A 16999-nucleotide genomic window follows, 5' to 3' on the forward strand; every position below is an offset into this window, starting at 1 on the left:
CTGAGTCATTAATATGCTCCTACTACACCCTGAAGCAGAGACTGCATCATCTTTATTTATTCCTAAAATATTATTCCTAAATTCTGTCATCTTAAATATGCAGGTAAACAGAATCCAAGGAGCTCAGTTCACAACAAAGCGTTGGCATATTTCTTGTGTATTTAGAAGCTCCAGCCAGACCATATGCTGTATAATTTGTGCTGTTTTCCTTATGATCTGTTTCTGCATTTTCATTCATACCTTGTGAAAAGAATCCCTGGAGCAGCTATGTGTGCAGGGAGGGATGGATCCTGCTGCTGCTGCTGCTGGGTCTAGCTGTGGCGAGCTGCTAGAACTGAGCCCTGTCTCAGCCGTCAGTTGTCGCCTGTGGGACACCCACTCTCAACCTCACCCTGACCAGCAGTTCAGTTACAAACCTCGTGAGTTACAGCTTCAGTTTCACCATCACAGATGCTGCAGAACGATCGGCTCATCGTTTAACTGAGTGGGGCCAAGTTGTATCCTGAATAATAGATAAGCATGTGCTACAGACTGAACTAAAGAGGGTTTCTCTTTTTCTCTCTCTCTCTCTTCATTTTCCTTTTTCTTACAGGTTCAGTATGGAATTTTTCCAGATAACTTTACATTCAACTTACTGATGGATTATTTCATAAAGAAAGAAAATTACAAAGGTAAGAAACCGGATCACTATTCAGTTAATACAGGACATTCAGCTCTCAAATGAAAGTGTCCAAATGCAGACAGCTTCCTCCTTCTTTATATCTTAATTACGTCTCTTTACCTTAGTCCTTTAATCAGAAAAATTTACATGAAGATTATTATCATTTATGCAAAAATTCCAGGTATTGCCCTTTTATTGCTGGGATATAAAAAAATCAGAGTATATTAGTGATATAAAGGAAAAGTTAATTATACGGACCAATCTGATTTCACTTTCCAAACTGATTAAAATGCAGAATAAAAAGAATAAAGTAAAAATTGATTTTGTTTTCATGTGTAATTTTGGAATCTATAATGAACAGTTGGCAGAATTAGATTTACAAACGAAGGCCTGTGAAATGGCTCAGTGGGTAATGGCATCTGCTGCCAAGCCTGAGGACCTCAGTTAGATACCTGGAATCCACATGATAGAAGGGGAGAACCGACTCCAGCAGGCTGTCCTCTGACCTACACATGCACACACACGTACACACGCACATGCACACACACGTGCACACGCACATGAAATAAATAGTAAACAAAATTGTAAAGTAATAAAATTAATAAACAAATGTGTGATTTCTGGAGGAAAAAGTGGGGACTTAGACCTGGGATGTGGGCTCAGCATGTCAGAGCACCGTTGTTCCTGTGCAGCACACACCCACACGGCAGCCAACAACCTCCGCCACTCCGCCTCTAGAAGACTTGACGTCCTCGTCTTGCCTCCCCAGTCACTGCACATGGATTGCACCAGACAAACATGCAGCCATCACCCACATACATAAAGTAAAAACTAAATAACTCTTAACAGCAGCAAAATGGGCCTTCATCCTTGTTGAAAATATTGATGTGATTATTTAAAAGAAAAATGTCACCCAGCGTGGTGGTGCACTTCTTTAATCCCAGCACTTGGGAAGCAGAAGCTGGCCCATCTCTGTGAGTTCAAGTCTGGCCTGTCTACATAGTGAGTCTCAGACTCATCAATGCTACATAATGAGACCAAGTCTCAAAAAAGAAAAGAAAATTTCTTCCAGGTCCTTATTTTACTAGCTTTACTAGATGCTTTGTTGTTCCGTCTGTCTGTTTCCTGCAGAAAGAGCAAGAAATTGATGCCTGAACCTCCCACAGAACCATTGCAGCATTTGCACAACCAGCTAGCCATGAGCAGCTGTACACCATGTTAACTCGTCTGTAATTATGCGTATATGCAAAGTGAGCAGAAGCGCACATGCACTCAGTTGAAAGCATTTAACATCTCTACCTTGGCCACAACTTACTGAGGGAAAGAAATTGTTTGAATGATACTCTTAGCTTTTGTCTGTGTTCTAGAATATCATGGGAAAATCGGAGTCATCTGGGCCTGTTCTATGACTAGCATTCATGTAGAAATAAATAACATATGCTGTATGTTACATCCGGGGGCTTATGAAGGAACAGCTTCCTCTCCCTTCTTTCAGTTCTTTTAAGCTGATCTTTATTATCCCTGTTTCCATCTTTGAAGTAATTCCCGGGGTTTGGGAGTTCCTCTAGCCTTTGTCTTGTCTTGTCTCAACAGTGAGACAGCATCCTAACCGAGAGGAGCAGGCAGCCTGCTTGCTTGTCAGGGTGACTTTGCCGGTGATGTGCCTCTTTCTGCTGCCTTAGCTCTTCTGGCTGATGGACAGTGTGTGAGGCATTAGCTTGTTGAAGTAAATAGAGCAAGCAGTATTTGATCATTATGAAGATGCTACGCACTGGGAGCCAAAGACATGCAGTTTGAAGTCAGTGATGCACAAGCCCCAATTCAGCGTGCATGCACGTGTATGTAGTAGGCGTGAATGCCTTGGAAAGACCTGCTTATTTTCCCACTGCGCTGCACTTTGAAAGTGATTTTATATTTAGAGATTTACGATGTTACCTACAACTGATTTCCTCTCATTTTCACCTTCATCTTCTTGCCAGATGCTTTATCTGTGGTTTTTGAGATCATGATGCAAGAAGCCTTTGAAGTGCCGTCCACCCAGTTTCTCTCCCTCTATGTGTTATACCGTTGCCTGGCAGAGAAGACAGACCTCACAGTAAGTGGTGTGCCCTGCCATGGAACTGAGCTAGAGGAAAGTCGAGCAGTGGCTGCCAGGGAAGGCAGAAGAGGGCAGAAGAAGCCTTGCCCTTAGAATCTGGAGAAAAATATCCATGTATAGTCAGAAATGAACATTCATTCAGTGTGTTCTGTTTTCTACAAAGTGGAACTGGATACTTCCCAAGTGAAAGCCCTTACACACATTTGCAGGGGTAGGGGAGGTTGCTTTTGTTTTGATATTGGGGGATTTGAATCCAGGGCCCCTTGCATACTAGGTGAGCATTTTACTACTGAGATACAACCCTAGCCCCTTGTGCACAGTTTGAAACTTGAGCCAAGTCAGGTGACCTCAGACATTCTGCCGTGAGTCATTGATAATCACTGACAGCCAGGCGTGGCAGGCTAAAGAAGCAGGTGGGCAGCCAACTTTAACCATGAACTGGTGTATTTAATACTGACCGTGTGTCGGGGTTTTCCTACAGTTGCTCCACGCCAGTTGTGTTCCAGAATGTGCAGCATGCCAAGCTTTGGCTTCAGTTCTTGAGTAGGATATTTGCTTACGGTTTACTGCTATCCCTACGTAACTATGGTGGTAAGAAAGCAGTGGCTGATACTGAGCAGCACGTGTGCCACGCTGCACTGCGTCCTTGGGTTGTAGCTGTATTAATGCCTTCAATCTTCACAGTAGCTCTACAGAGATAGGGAGACTGAGGTGTGGAGATACTACAGAATAACCATGGCACCAGTAGGTGATGCGAGGCATTGAGGTCTTGTGGTCTACCCTTAATTTCAGTACCAGATCAGAAAATCTCAGTTTTTATAGGAGTTGAAATGTCATCAGCCCAGGCCTCATTCTGCTTACCTGAAGTGTTCTGCTTTACTGACTGTCATGATCTGTGATATAGCTTATATTCACAATTAAGTTGTTAAGTATATGTTGAGCTTATTTTTTTAATCAATTGTCAAGTACTATGTATTTAGCAGTTAAACAGACATCTTCTGCTTATAGCCTAGCACAAAACAAAGGGCTAGGCAGATGGCTTAATGCTTAAGAGCACCTATTGCACTTGCGGAAGAACTGGGTTCAGATCCCAGCACCCACATGGTGCCTCACAACCATCTAAAACTTGAGTTACAGAGGATTCAATACCCTGTTTTAACCTCCACAGACCCCAGGCATGGTGCACATACACACATATAGGAAAAACAAGCATGCATCTGTAAAATTATAAACTACTAGATACTATACAAGAGAAGTCAATGAAAAGCTCTTATTGAAGAGTTTTCTTGTATTTCAAACTTGAATGTATTAGAAAGGGAAAATACATTTACAAGGTTAATATTTGAAAGTTGGATCATCATTAGCTAGTTAAAGAGGAAACTGGCAGGAAAGGTGCTAAAGGAAGCTGAGTGCAGTGGTGTATGTTTATCAGCCCTGCTTGTGGAAAGCTGAAACAGGAGGTTTGCTTGAGTTCCCAGTGTACCTGGGCAGCATAGTGAGATCCAGATGTGATAGGGGAATGGGTCACATGGGCATACCTGGTAGGGGAGATACCCTGATCATGATGGTGCTGGCCCTGCAACAAAGTGGGTGTCAGGGCCTGGGGTATGAGTGAGTTCAGACTGAAGAGCACAGACCATGCTAAGGCCATTTTGCTGTCATCCAAAAATAGTGAGGAATTCGCTTCAATGTTAAATGGGGTATTATAATCAGATTTGCGTTTCGAAGCCATCCCTGAGCTGTAAGGTGATGGATGAGTCAGAGCAGGGGAGGGCTAGCTGTGGGCAGACCAGTTTAGAGATTCTTATGGAGTCTGAGAGAGCGGATGATGGAGGAGCAGCCACAGTGAGGTGAACCTAGAGTGCCCGCTCAGTACCTGGAGAGGTGACTATCAGGTGAGGAGGAGCTAGATACAGAGACGCGGGTGGGAGCGGATGTCAGAGCCTCAGTTTCGAACTGTTTGTAAGGGAACTCTGGGGAAAAGAGGTTTGTGAGGAAAAGACTAATTTGCTTTGACCACACGGCAAGCTTGGGATACTTTGAAGCAGTCCAAAGATTTCTCAGTTGAACTACAGGACACTCTTGGAGCTTTGCATCCATATGTAAATGTGTGCACATGATCTAGAGAGACAGCGGATGGAAATCAGCGTCATACGCGTATCAGATGTCAGCATACACACGGCAGTCACAAGTTAAGGAAAATTTGAAGCGTGTTGGACCACACAAACCATGGAAAGAATGGCCTAGAAGAAAAGATAGTATAAGGTGGGAATAATGAGGGGTCATTTATTTAGTGACATCAGAGCAATAGGTGGTCCATTTTGTCTCCATAGAAAAACAGCAGGAGGGCAGATTGGAATGGATTAGTGGGGGAGTTAGAAGTCTGCAGACAAGACAGCAAGTAGGTGACTCCGTGTGTCTAGTTTGTGAGGAGAATGGAGGAGGAGGAGGAAAGAAGGAGAAGGTGAAGGCTTGCTTTGCGCCAGTAAGCAAGGCATGGCGATCCACACTGCCAGTAGAGTATGCTGTTAAGTGCTTAGGACCAAAACTGTTTTGGAATTCAGCTTTGTTTAAATTGTAGAATATTTGTATAGTGAGATACATTGGAGATAGAATCAAATCTTCACCCATGTTTTCTGTGTACTTTAGACACATACACTAAATGTAATGTTTATGCATTATGTTTAATTTGTACATGAAATGTTCCATGTAGTGTGTATTTTCTGCTTTCAGGATCATTTCAGAGTTAAAGAGTTTTAGAGCTCAGAACATTTTGGATTTTCAGATTAGGGATGCTCATCTCAGACGCTGTCAACTCTGACTGGTCCCAGCATGTCACTGATAGCTATTGCTTGTACAAAATTGCTATTCATTCAGTTTCTGTTCCCTGTTGGAATCCTGAGCCTGTAGCTCATCTTTTCTGCACAGGAAAAGAAAAGGTTTCAGATAGTGAGATGGTTCAGTGGGTAGTGTGCCCTGCATCAAACCTGATGCCCCGATCGGATCCCTAAGATCCATATGGTGCAAGGAGAGAGCTGACTCATGCACACTGTTGTCCCATTCCATCTGCCCCCCCACACATACAGACATGTGCTCACACATACACATGAACATACTAAAACAAGTAAGTATTTGAAGCCAGCCTGATCCGCATAGTAGCAAGTTCCAGGCTAGCTGGAACTACATAGTGAAACTTTTCTTAAAAACAAAATTAAATTGAAAAATAAGTGTAAGAAAATGTTTTCAGGCTTCTTATTTATTCTGAACTGGACCCACTTTTCAGGCTCTCAGTGGGAGAAGAAAACTTGCCTAGATTATATTGGTGGCTTTGGGAAGTGTAGTTTACTGGTATATTAATAGGTGTAAGACCCTGGGCTTACGTTCCAGCACATGCACAAAAGCCAGAGTGGTTTGCACTGGGAAAGTGAGCAGCTCTTCTTTATCTGCACTGTGGAAGCCCACGTGGAGTTTCTGTTCCCAACAACCACTGTTTTCCAAGGTGTAGGAAAATCTCGAGAGCTGGGGCTTGTGCTTCACGAAGCACGGGCAGGAGATCTTTACTACCGCAGAACCGTGCTCCATGGCAGCGGCTGCAGCTGCAGACCTCATCCCTTCTCTCCCTCTCGCCCAGCTCCTCTGCGAGTGTGCTGCGGGGTGGAGCTAGGTCTGGAGGGTCCCAGCTGCTGTGGTCTGGTTTGTTGCCACACCTCCTCCTCTGAGCTCTGCCTTCCCAGGAGCACCCCAGTCACATCTGTCACTGGTGTGTGGCAGGCTCAGTGAGGCTTGTGGCTTTGCCCTTTTTTTTTTCTTTTCATGTCTCAAAAGGCTTCTATTTTATTGAAGTACAATTTTACACCCTAGGTTGAAAGACATAGTTACTAAGTGTTTCTGATTGCCTAATTTGTTTTCAAGAGGCACAAATCTTTCTAAAAGCAACTTAATGGTGGTACTTATTCTAACACTGTGGAGAAGTCTTATCGCTGCTGTGTTGTTAGTGTGCGCCCTCCCTCTGGAGCAGTGTAGTATGAAGCCGGCAGCCTGTGGGGCCTCTTTGATGCTCTCAAGTCAGCGTGGGTCCAGAGTGTACTCTATTTTCTTTTCTTTTTTCTGACTGCAAAAGGCACTGGTTTATTACCAAAAATAGGGAAAATAATGAGGAGCACAAAGAATAAAACCAAAACGACTTCATGATTTCACCACCTAGGAATCTTTTCGCTATATATAGGGCATTTCTGTTCTGATTTTTTCTAATATGAATACCTTTTATTTTTAGTATTGGGATAACTTTTATACAACTGTGTTATTTTCATAAGCTTACTTAATACATGCTGTTTAGTGTCACCAAAAAAAAAAAAAATCACATGTGTGAAGTATCCATGGCTTTAAGAGACAATGGTCTTTTGTCTTTCATTGCAGTGGGAAGAGGAGAGGAACTTTGGTGCGTCCCTGTTGCTTCCAGGCCTAAAACAAAAGAACACAGTGGGCTTGAGTTCTCAACTGTATGGCTATGCACTTCTTGGTAAGCTAAGTGAGCCTTATTAGTATTGCTCTTTGTGGAAAGATGTGGCTCAACTTTCTGGCTCATAATTAAAGCTTTGTTTATATTTGATAATGAAGTTCCAGTTATAACCTACGTGTATAGACAACAAAATAAGTCTCAGTGTGGCCTTACAGTTATAAACAGTCGAGATATCATAAGACCTGTCACCAGTGACAGGGTCAGAACTCACTCTGTTAGCTGTAGTAGAATTCACTCCTGATCAGCATGAAGGAAGTTCTGGCCCTCTGTCTGGCAGAGGGCAGCCTCAGCACCTGGGGTGTGTGGAATCTGGGCAGGCCAGAGTTCAGAGGGGTTCATGGGTGTATGCTATTCCGTATCCCCATCCCCTCTTCTCTCAGAAGTCAAGCCTCCATGAAAGTGCTTTTTCTTTGCTCCTTGCTTCTGCCTGTCTCTCTGAGGAATAACTCTTGGCCGCCGAAGCTTTGCCAACAAAATATAGTGTGAATTCTAATATAAACGATTAAGAGACTGGTCTCCTCTCAGTTTGTCAGTTGCCAGCGGACTAACACAAGAGTGTTCACTCTTTTTGTTGTTTAGTTTGATTTGAGGGTTTTGTTGTTTCATTTGGAGAGTTTGGTTGTAGTTTTTGGTTGGTTGGTTGGTTGGTTGGTTGGTTGGTTGGTTGGTTGGTTGGTGAGAAAAAGTTTCATGCATCCCCAGCTGACCTTGAACTCACTGTGTAGTAGTGGAGGAATCCTTTGAGCTTCTTATCCTCCAGCCACTACCTCTTAACTGCTAGAATTACAGATGTTCCTGATTTGTGTGATGCTGAAAATTGAACCCAAGATTTAAACACGTCCTTTACCAACTGATCTGTATCCTCAACCTTGGTTTTTGGTCTTCAGAAACAAGTTCTTGCTCTAGTCCAAGCTAGCCTCCAACTCGAGTCTTCCTGTGTCCACTCACTAGGTGCTGTGGCTGCAGGTGTATGACCCACACCCAGCCTGCAGTTCTTGTTTAAAATCACATTTCGCTTATTTGCTTCCTATTTAGATACTGATTTGCATAATTTTCTCCCATTTAGTGCTCAGAGTATTGTTCAGGACTGCTATACTTGCAGAAAGTTGGCAAGGCTTGGAAACTATGCTTGGCTGTTGTTTATGGATAGAGGCACTGGTCCCCTGTGATAGGCAGCCGTGCCATCAGACACCCCTGCTTTCATTGTGTCCTGCCCTGCAGCCTCACTCAGAGTGATCCCTATCCAGCCCAAGCACCTTAAAGGTCTAAAATTAGCCATCTCCTGATGAGCTTTGTCTGCTGGTATCCTCCTACAGCTTCCCAAATCCTCCTTCCCAGGAAAGATGAGTGGAGGCAGACTAAGACCCAGCCGCTCAAGGTGACATTGCTCCCCAGTGCGGAAAGGCTCTGCTCCCTGGTGCCCAGGGCCCTGCTGTGCCACCACAGCCTGCATGACAGTTTGAGGGGCCCAGGGGATATTCAGGCCCTGTGAGCCAGAAGGTTGTTAGGACTCTGATTTAAGAACTGATACTGCTCAGTGAAAAGAAGACTTGGGTTGTTTGATTGGTTGGCTGGTTTTTCCTCTGTCTTTTCATAAAGACAGTAGATTGGATTTGGCATTTGTTGAAACACGTCACATATTTCCTTGCAGGGGAAAGCCATCAGATGTTCACGGGGTTTTTTCACTGTAGGAAAGTTGTGAAAGTTTCTTTTTCTCAGGAAGGTTTTGAACTTGAAACAAAAATAGTACTTCCATTTTCTTCTGTCTTAAGGGCAGCCTTCTGGAGGAAACTCTGTCAGTTTCAGAATTCTTCAGCCAGTGATTCATGGGCTCTGGTGGATCTATGTAAAGCACATTTACCAAGCTTGCATTTACAATGCGCAGGGTGAGGTTCCTCCTCTAGGCTAGTGTTTGCAGGTACTGTGGCCTTGGGCTGCAGACATGCCGGGGACACATAGCTGAGGGGTCTTTGTGGGTCTCTCGGCCACAGGGAAGGTGGAACTGCAGCGTGGACTGCAGGCTGTGTACCGCGCCATGCCTCTGATATGGAGACCAGGCTACCTTGACAGAGCCCTTCAAGTGATGGAGAAGGTGGCCTCCTCCCCTGAAGACCTCAAGCTGTGTAGAGAAGCGGTATGTTCCTGCACCTCCACTCAGGTGGAGCCATCACTGTTCGTCTGGGTGGTGTGAATTTTTTCTGTTGTCTTTCCCCTTCCCCAGCTTTCTGTATTTGTGTAGAATTGGTATTTATTCAATTGAAAAGGATGAAAAGAAACCGCAAACATTTTCAATGTTGCTGACAGAAAGGCAATGGAAAATAAGATTATTCTTGATTCCTACCTCATTATGTAAGAGGAAAGCTGTCTCCTCTCCTGAAATTCAAACTCAGCTCAATAAATACCATCCTCTTCCATCCCCAACCCCCATCCAAAAGGAATTAAAGGTGGCATAAGAGAAAGATAAAATAATTTTGATGAATTTATCCCTCATGCAGTCTGGAAAGATTAGATAGCAATTTTCTTTAATATCCTGGCTGTTGGTATTTGCCTCACAAATATAGTACCTAAGTTCAGATCCCCACAGCAGCCTAAAATGCGTGCATGCCGCAGGGTGGGAAGCAGGGAGACATGGCTCACTGGAGGCTTACTAGCTAGCTAACCTAGGCTACTAGGTAAGGTTCCAAGCCAAGAGCCCCCATTTCAAACAAAAAAAGCAGAAAGTGCCCAAGAATGACTCCTGAGATTGTCTTCTATAGTCCATGTGCAGACACATGAACAGCCACTCAGTCCTCATCAGCCACACAGAACATGGATGCTGGAGAAGACTTCTTCCTTCCCATTGGACTGGCTGTGGTACCTGAGTGATGCTGAATCTTTGTCCTGTGGTCCTGCCAGCAGTCTAAGGTGTTCACGTGGCCTGTCTCCAACAGTGGCCTCCTACCTGTGCCAAAGTTCATTTCTCAGTCACCTAAACCCCCTGACACACTGAGTTCACTAGGCATAGCCAGACTGGGAAACATAGTGGGCTTTACATCGAACACTGAGCTGTAGTGTTCCCACCCAGCCCTGCTGCTCTATCCAGAGAGTCCCAGACACTGTCTTATCAAAATGAAAGGTTGCCTTGGAGCTACTCGTGTGTGAACTTGACCCTGAATACACTGAGGCTCACCCGAAGCTTTCGTTTCCGTCAGGAGACACTTGGCCCAGTGTCTTCTGTGACACCTTATGCTGAGTGAATCCTTTACATTCTTCCTAGCCGTCATAGCCAAGGATGCACACTTCTCTCTCTCTCTCTGTGTGTGTGTGTGTGTGTGTGTGTGTGTGTGTGTGAGAGAGAGAAGCTGGCTGTATTCAGTGTTGGTAATTGAAAACACAAACTTACATATAAATCCTTCACCAGGGATAATTCCTTCTAATTTCAGCCAACTTTGCATTCTTTTTATTCTAATTTATAGGAATGTATTCACATGTCAGCAAGAATGTGATGTATATCCAGTTTGTCCATAAAGTATTAAAAACAATAAAGCCTTGGAGTAGCGTTGGTGCTTTGTTCTGCTGTGACACTGATGAGGTCAATTGGTGTCCAAGCAGGTGCTTATGCGGGCCTGCTACTATCTCCTCCCGCCTCTGATGACCCAGCCCTGCACGGGTTAAGGAGGTGTGCCACACAGTGGAGGTGGAGTAGTAAGAGAACCAAACAAAAAGAACCTCCATGTTTTCAGTTGTTTACTATTTAAGTCCCAGAAACCCCCTCGTTAGAATGAATTTCCTGTGTGCATCTCTGGCCACGACCAACAGCTTATGTGGATTAGACAGATCCCTAATTTATAATACTCCATGAGCTGGAATCTTCTGGGGGTGAGGGGGTGCCTATAGCCCACGGCTTTAATGTGCATTCAGAGTGGCCTTTTGTTGTTTGTGGTCTGTGGTGGTCTTTTCTTTCCCTTTGTCCCAGTTCCAGACTGACTCCAAAGAAAGACATGAAAGTGGGGGCGGTCCTTTAATGCCCATCAAATGTAATTCCTGCCTCCCTACCTGGTTAATTAAAAACATACTTAATTTACCATTGTACTGATTCGCTCATACAGAGAATTCTTAGCTCATGTCTGTAGCTTTTGTGATATACTGAGCTCCTCGTGCTGTATGAGAGGTGTTGCTAATGTGTAAAAATATACTTGTTGTGTTTCCTTCTTCTTCCTTGTTTGCAGCACTGGGGATTGGACTCAGCATTTCATGCATGTTCAGCCGTTCCAATAACCTCTCGCTGTTACCATCCTCAGTCTTGGGGGTCTCCCTTTTCCTCTTTTCTTGTCTCTGGCTTTCACAAAGTCAAGCCCATAACAGATGATGTCATTCTGACAGCTCAGTGTGCTGGACGGAGTCCTGAAGGTGGTGTCATCTCCAGCTGACCAGGCCTCAGAGACTCAGCCCCAGGAAGGTGAAGGTAGCTTGGGCTCAGCAGATCTGGTGGAGCAGCTGGACATCGAGGAACCAGAACATTCGAAGCTTCCCCGGTACCTGGAGCGATTTAAGGTGATTGAGAGCAGAAACTGAGCCTCTCCCAGCCGTGCATGAACATGCTTCTCTGGTGATGGCCAGGCAGTCTTCTCCTGCAGCGGTCCTACACAAAGGCATCAAAACTCACATCAAGAACTGCATTTGTGTTGCTCCCCACAGGCCGTGGCCTTAAGAGAAACAGGTGGAATTTTTGTGAGTTTACCCTAATCAGTGACGGTGTTGTTCACTAAGGCAGCATGCATCCCCAGTGATCCCTCATGTGTCTGACGGGTGGATAATGCCTTTCCTCCTCTTAACAGTGGCCTGACTCCTTTCCAGTGTGGAAAGTGTCCGGTCATCTCTCTCCACTGCACACACATGCAGCTAGACATCAGTCACATTTTCAGCATGCAGCAATAAGACTGAGGCTTCCTTTGTGGCTCATGGCAGCTTTGTGCTTTCAGGGGGGCATTAGAGGCACTACCTGACACTACACGCATATGAAACAGGTTTCCGGAACAGCACTGAGCCCTCAAGCTGGCCTTGAACTCTGTGTCCTAAAATGCTCACCATCAGTGTCAGAGAAGAAAACCCATGCCCCCCCCTTTCATGAAGAAATTATATTATCAAGTCATCATATAATTATCAAGTCATCATATAAGCAGAAGAATTTTCCACCCGTGCCAGCTGACCAGCTGTACCTTTCACACTGGGTAGGAGAAATGTTGCTGGACTCTGACACTTGAGTCTGTGTCTTCTGAAGCAGCCATGGGAAGCCTTTCCTCTTATCATAGTGGGATCCCATTATATTGTAGACAGTTGTTTCTCCCAGCACGTTTTTAAGGAAGTCATTGCCCAGCTCTCTCCTCTGTAACTTAAAACTGGGAGTTAAAAAAAAAAAAAATAGTGTTCCCATCATACCCTGAGAACAAAGCAAAGTAGAGAATTTATACACAGTCCTTCCCTCTTAACAAAGCTTAAAGAAAAAAGTCTCCTTCACCCTGCAGGTTCTCATTCACCATGTTCTCATTAACAGTTCCTGAGTTTCGGCATCAAAGGATGGACATCTGTGCCTTCATTAACTTCTCAGCCCTCGTACCTCCACAGGACACCTCATGACCGTTCAGAAAGGAGCAGAAGCGAGTGCTTGTAGCCCTGCTAGCTGTGACCTCAGCCATGTCAGCCCCACTGCTCTCCCTTTGTCCTCACTGGACGCCTGGGGAGACAACACTGAACCTGTCCGCAACTGAAGTTGACTTTGGACAAAGCTCTGCTCCCTCACGGTTGAGATTCTGTTCTGTGTCCCTGGCTATCTCTTTGGCTTCAGACTACCTGGAAAATGATATCAGAGAGAAATCACTTTCGGTTTACATTTCCTTTCCTTCCTGTTACCTGATGTTCATTAGTCTGAGGTGATCCGTTTGGGGCTTAGTTCTCTGTGATTAGACCTGCCTGCCCCTTGGAGCTTATGGGCCGTCCCTCCTCCCACCATTCTTGCTGACCAGGCCTTATCCTGTCCACTACATCACCTCGGGTTGAGAACATGGACATCTGCCTCTAAACTGCAGCTGGGGCCCTAAAAGCCACGCTCTGGTGATGTACATCTTGAAGCACTTAAGTAGATTAATGCTTTTTAGTACTTCAGCGGGAATACTGTGCTGACCCAACCAGGGTGCCATCTCAGATGGAGCTGTGAGCAGGCAGGAGGTAAGGGTGATCTGCCGGGGCGCCCAGCAGGTGGAGGCCTGCCCTGCGCACGCACTTGTGGGAAGTTGCTGAAATGAATCCCATCTGTTGAAAGGAGCCAAGAGTAGGGACTGAAGTCACGTAAACAAATAGACAGGGATGAGCCGGCTCTGGCTTCAGAAGTCTCTGCCATCTTGTTAGCGTCCTAGAATCCTGTTACCTGGAGCTCCCTGCTCGGTTAGGGCAGGCCGCGGTGGACCTGTGGATTACACCTCTGCTGTTCTCGTGGCTTAAATAAGAACCGAAAGTGATTCAGGGAGTAGGGGCAGTGGAGTTGTGCTTTGTGAGAAGGTGGCGTGATTACATGTGCTGTGGCCCTGGCTTTGTGTAACTGCTGAGCTGGAAAAACCAGCTGGAGGCAGCTGCACCTGGAGGAGAGGCCTGGGAGCTTCCTGCAAAGCAGCCTTCCTGCAGCAGATTGTGTGGCTGCTTAGCAGAGGATTTAATTGCTTCTCATTTCCTCTTTTTCTCTCACCTTATCTTTTCTCTCCCTTATCTTTTCATTTTTTTCCTTTTGTTTCCAACAGGCCTCTCAGTCCAAACTGCAGGAGTTGGGCAGGATTGAGTCAGAAGGTCTCTTGACTCTGACCACCCAGCTTGTGAGAGAGAAACTCCCCGCATGTGAGGCCGAGGACCTGGCCACTTATGAGCAGAAATTGCGTGAGTGGCACCTAGAGCGGATGCAGCTGATCCAGAGGGAACAGGAACAGAGGGAGAGAGCAAAGCAAGAATACCAGTCGCTGAATGCAGCAAAGACTGCAGCCTAAAGGGCCCCAGGCTGGCCCTGCTGGAGTCAGGACTGCGTGGACCACCCCAGCGTTCTGCACTGACAGGATGGGAGTCAGCCTCTGCTGTCCAGCTTCCCCTTTTTCACAGCCTGAAAGCCACAGAGTGCAGCTGACTGTCAGGGCACTGTCTGCCCATCCAGATGTCAAGAGCCAGGAAACTGAGAACGAGGCGAGTGACTGGGCCGAAACCACCAGCTGAATCTCTAACGGGCTTTCAGGGCTCACAGTGGAGTCCTGGGAAAACTTTCACAGTGTGAAAAGTTCCCCGTATCTGGTGCGGGTGATGGAAGACACTATAGCTGAGGTGCAGTGCAGGGTCTGAGTGGCACATCTGCCTGTTCTGAGACCTTGTGCCTCATAGTCCCCTGGCCAGTGCAGATAGCCTGGTGATTGGGCCCCGGGTGCTCAGACATCCCGCTGCCTCTTTCCCCCGACACCCTGCCCTCCTCTTTCCCCTCTGGGAGAAGCCCAGCTTGGGTCTCCAGATCACAGCCTCACTAGATGTCTGGTTGTAGGAATCCATGGTGACCCTTACAGAATGCAGGGGCTTTGGAGAAGAAACTTGGCCCTGGGTGAGGTCTCTGTGATCCGGCTTCTTCAGCATATTAGACTAACTTTTTCTCACACATTGTCAGAAATAAAAAATGAACCTGTATACACAGACAACTTTAGGGCAAACTTTTCTAATAAAGGAGAAAAGGAGAAGGCATGAGACTTGGAGTGCATAGGGATGGAATCAATGCGGACTGTCAGAGGTGGAACAGTAATATTCCTGGGAGCCTTTCTGGGAGAGGGTCATTACACATTGCCTGATGTGTAATGCTGCCCTTAAGTGCAGTGGTGCATCTGTATTCAAGATTGTATTCTTCTGTCAAAACCTGTAGAACACCAAAATAATCACAGAAAATTTATCTTTGGTGAAAAGGAAAGAAAGAGGAATCTGGCCCTTAATTTTACTGTTTTGAACAGCACATTTTAGCCCTCATCCATCAAACTATGACAATGTAATAACAGTCATTACAGTCCTCAGAGACCTGCGGTGAGGTGGCACCATTATCCCCATGCTGTAAGGAAAGAGGTAAAGCAGCTGCTGCTGCCCCAACCCACATGGTCTCCCTCGTGTCTGACCTCCTGGGTCCTCCAGGCTAGCAGCACTGACTCGGGTCACCAGAAGTCAGGGCTGGATTCTGGTTGACCAAAGGCAGAGTTGTCTCGGCCATTCCTTTATAGATTCAGGATAAATCCAGCAGCAACCAAGGAATGACTGTTGCTATTGAAGCATCTTGTTCATTCTTCTTCCCCTAATCCCCCTACTGCAGTTCCGGTCCTTGCCGGGCCGGAGCCCGTGACTGTGTCTTCATGCTGGGAACTCTTCGCTCACCTTCGCACATCCGTCTCCTAAACTCTGATGCCGTCCTGTCTCACTTGACAACTGAGCTTCTAACTGTATGTCCTCTGCCCTTCCGCTGGTGTCTTCTGTGCAGTCGACAAATTTGTTGATAACGTCACCCATTACAGGCTTCCCTCCTAGCTCGGGCTGGGAGAACCTGGGGCCAGCTATCCAAGGTCTTAGTTTCGAGGTGCCTTTCTCAGCTTTTAGCTCATACCATGGCCCCTTTTGAACCAGCTTTCCCTGTCCCTCCCACCTACAGCCCTTTCGTCACCCAAACTTGATCCTCACGGTCTGGATCCTTACTTGCCTCCCTCTAACCCGGGTAATTCCTCATGTTGTGGTGACCCCCACCCATAAAATTTTGTTACTACTTCACAACTAATTTTTCTACTGTTATGAATCATAATGTAAATATCTGATATACAGAATAGCTGAGATGTCCCGTCCCCCCCCCCCCCAGAGTGGTCATGACCCACAGGTCGGAAACCACTACGTTAGCTTCTTTCCCTCTCTGTTTATTTGGACCCACTTAGCTTCCATGGACCTAAGCAGCCATAATTGTGTTTCATAAAATTATCTGTTGAGGCCCTAGTCCCCAGTACCTTGGAATCTAGCCTTAGTTGGAGATAAAGGTCTTTTGTGGAGGGAATCAGATTAAAGTGAGATTGCTAACCTCTGAAGACTGGTGTTCTTTAAAGGCGAGTGTGATACAGAGACAAACATGGTGCAGAAGGAAGGCCCCATGGAAACGGGTCGGGTGCTGGTAAGTGGACCAGTGATGAGCCCGGAGGCCCACCAACCTCTGCATGGAGGAGAAAGGGAGGAGTTTCTCCTGGAGGCTTTAGACGGCTCAGCCCTACCATGACTGGATTTTTGAGCCTCCAGAATGTTCTGTCAGTTTCTAAGCCCCTCGATGTTTGGTTCTTTGTAGGAGTGCCATAGGAGTAATTGATATATCATAATTGATTTTCTTCCTGTCTGCTTCTGAGCCAGTGATAGTGCAGAGTGATAATTTGCTAATTCAGTTCCTCTGCACAGTTACGGCTGTGCTCTGGAATTGTTGCTCATTTTGTTTAGTGACAGACTTCATTCTGACTTCAGTCCTTACCGGGAGAGCTGAGGATATGTCTTCTACTTTGTCAGGAAAATAGGGTCACATCACATAGCCTTGCTCTCTCCCTTCTCTCGCCCTCAAGGGTACCCTAACCTTACCATTTCTCTCCACCATCTCCCCTCTTTCAACTGATAACTTACTATCCTCTTCCTCCTGTTTGTGGTATCAATCCATGCTTGGATG

At 45.9% G+C, this 16999-nt stretch overlaps 1 protein-coding gene across 1 annotated transcript in view; it reads left to right on the plus strand.

Moving 5' to 3' along the window:
* Mrps27 (mitochondrial ribosomal protein S27) overlaps nt 1-15021 on the plus strand; it is an 81210-nt gene extending 66189 nt beyond the window's left edge. Inside the window, exons 6-11 of the mRNA XM_048441550.3 lie at nt 593-671; nt 2641-2756; nt 7176-7278; nt 9270-9412; nt 11641-11811; nt 14049-15021. Of these exons, the coding sequence (XP_048297507.3) occupies nt 593-671; nt 2641-2756; nt 7176-7278; nt 9270-9412; nt 11641-11811; nt 14049-14288 (852 nt within the window). The 3' untranslated portion in view covers nt 14289-15021. The remainder of the gene's footprint in view (nt 1-592; nt 672-2640; nt 2757-7175; nt 7279-9269; nt 9413-11640; nt 11812-14048) is intronic.
* Nucleotides 15022-16999: the final 1978 nt, after the last annotated feature.

Source organism: Myodes glareolus, chromosome 15 (genome assembly GCF_982192425.1).
Source record: "Myodes glareolus chromosome 15, mMyoGla1.1, whole genome shotgun sequence".
Lineage (NCBI taxonomy): Eukaryota > Metazoa > Chordata > Mammalia > Rodentia > Cricetidae > Myodes > Myodes glareolus.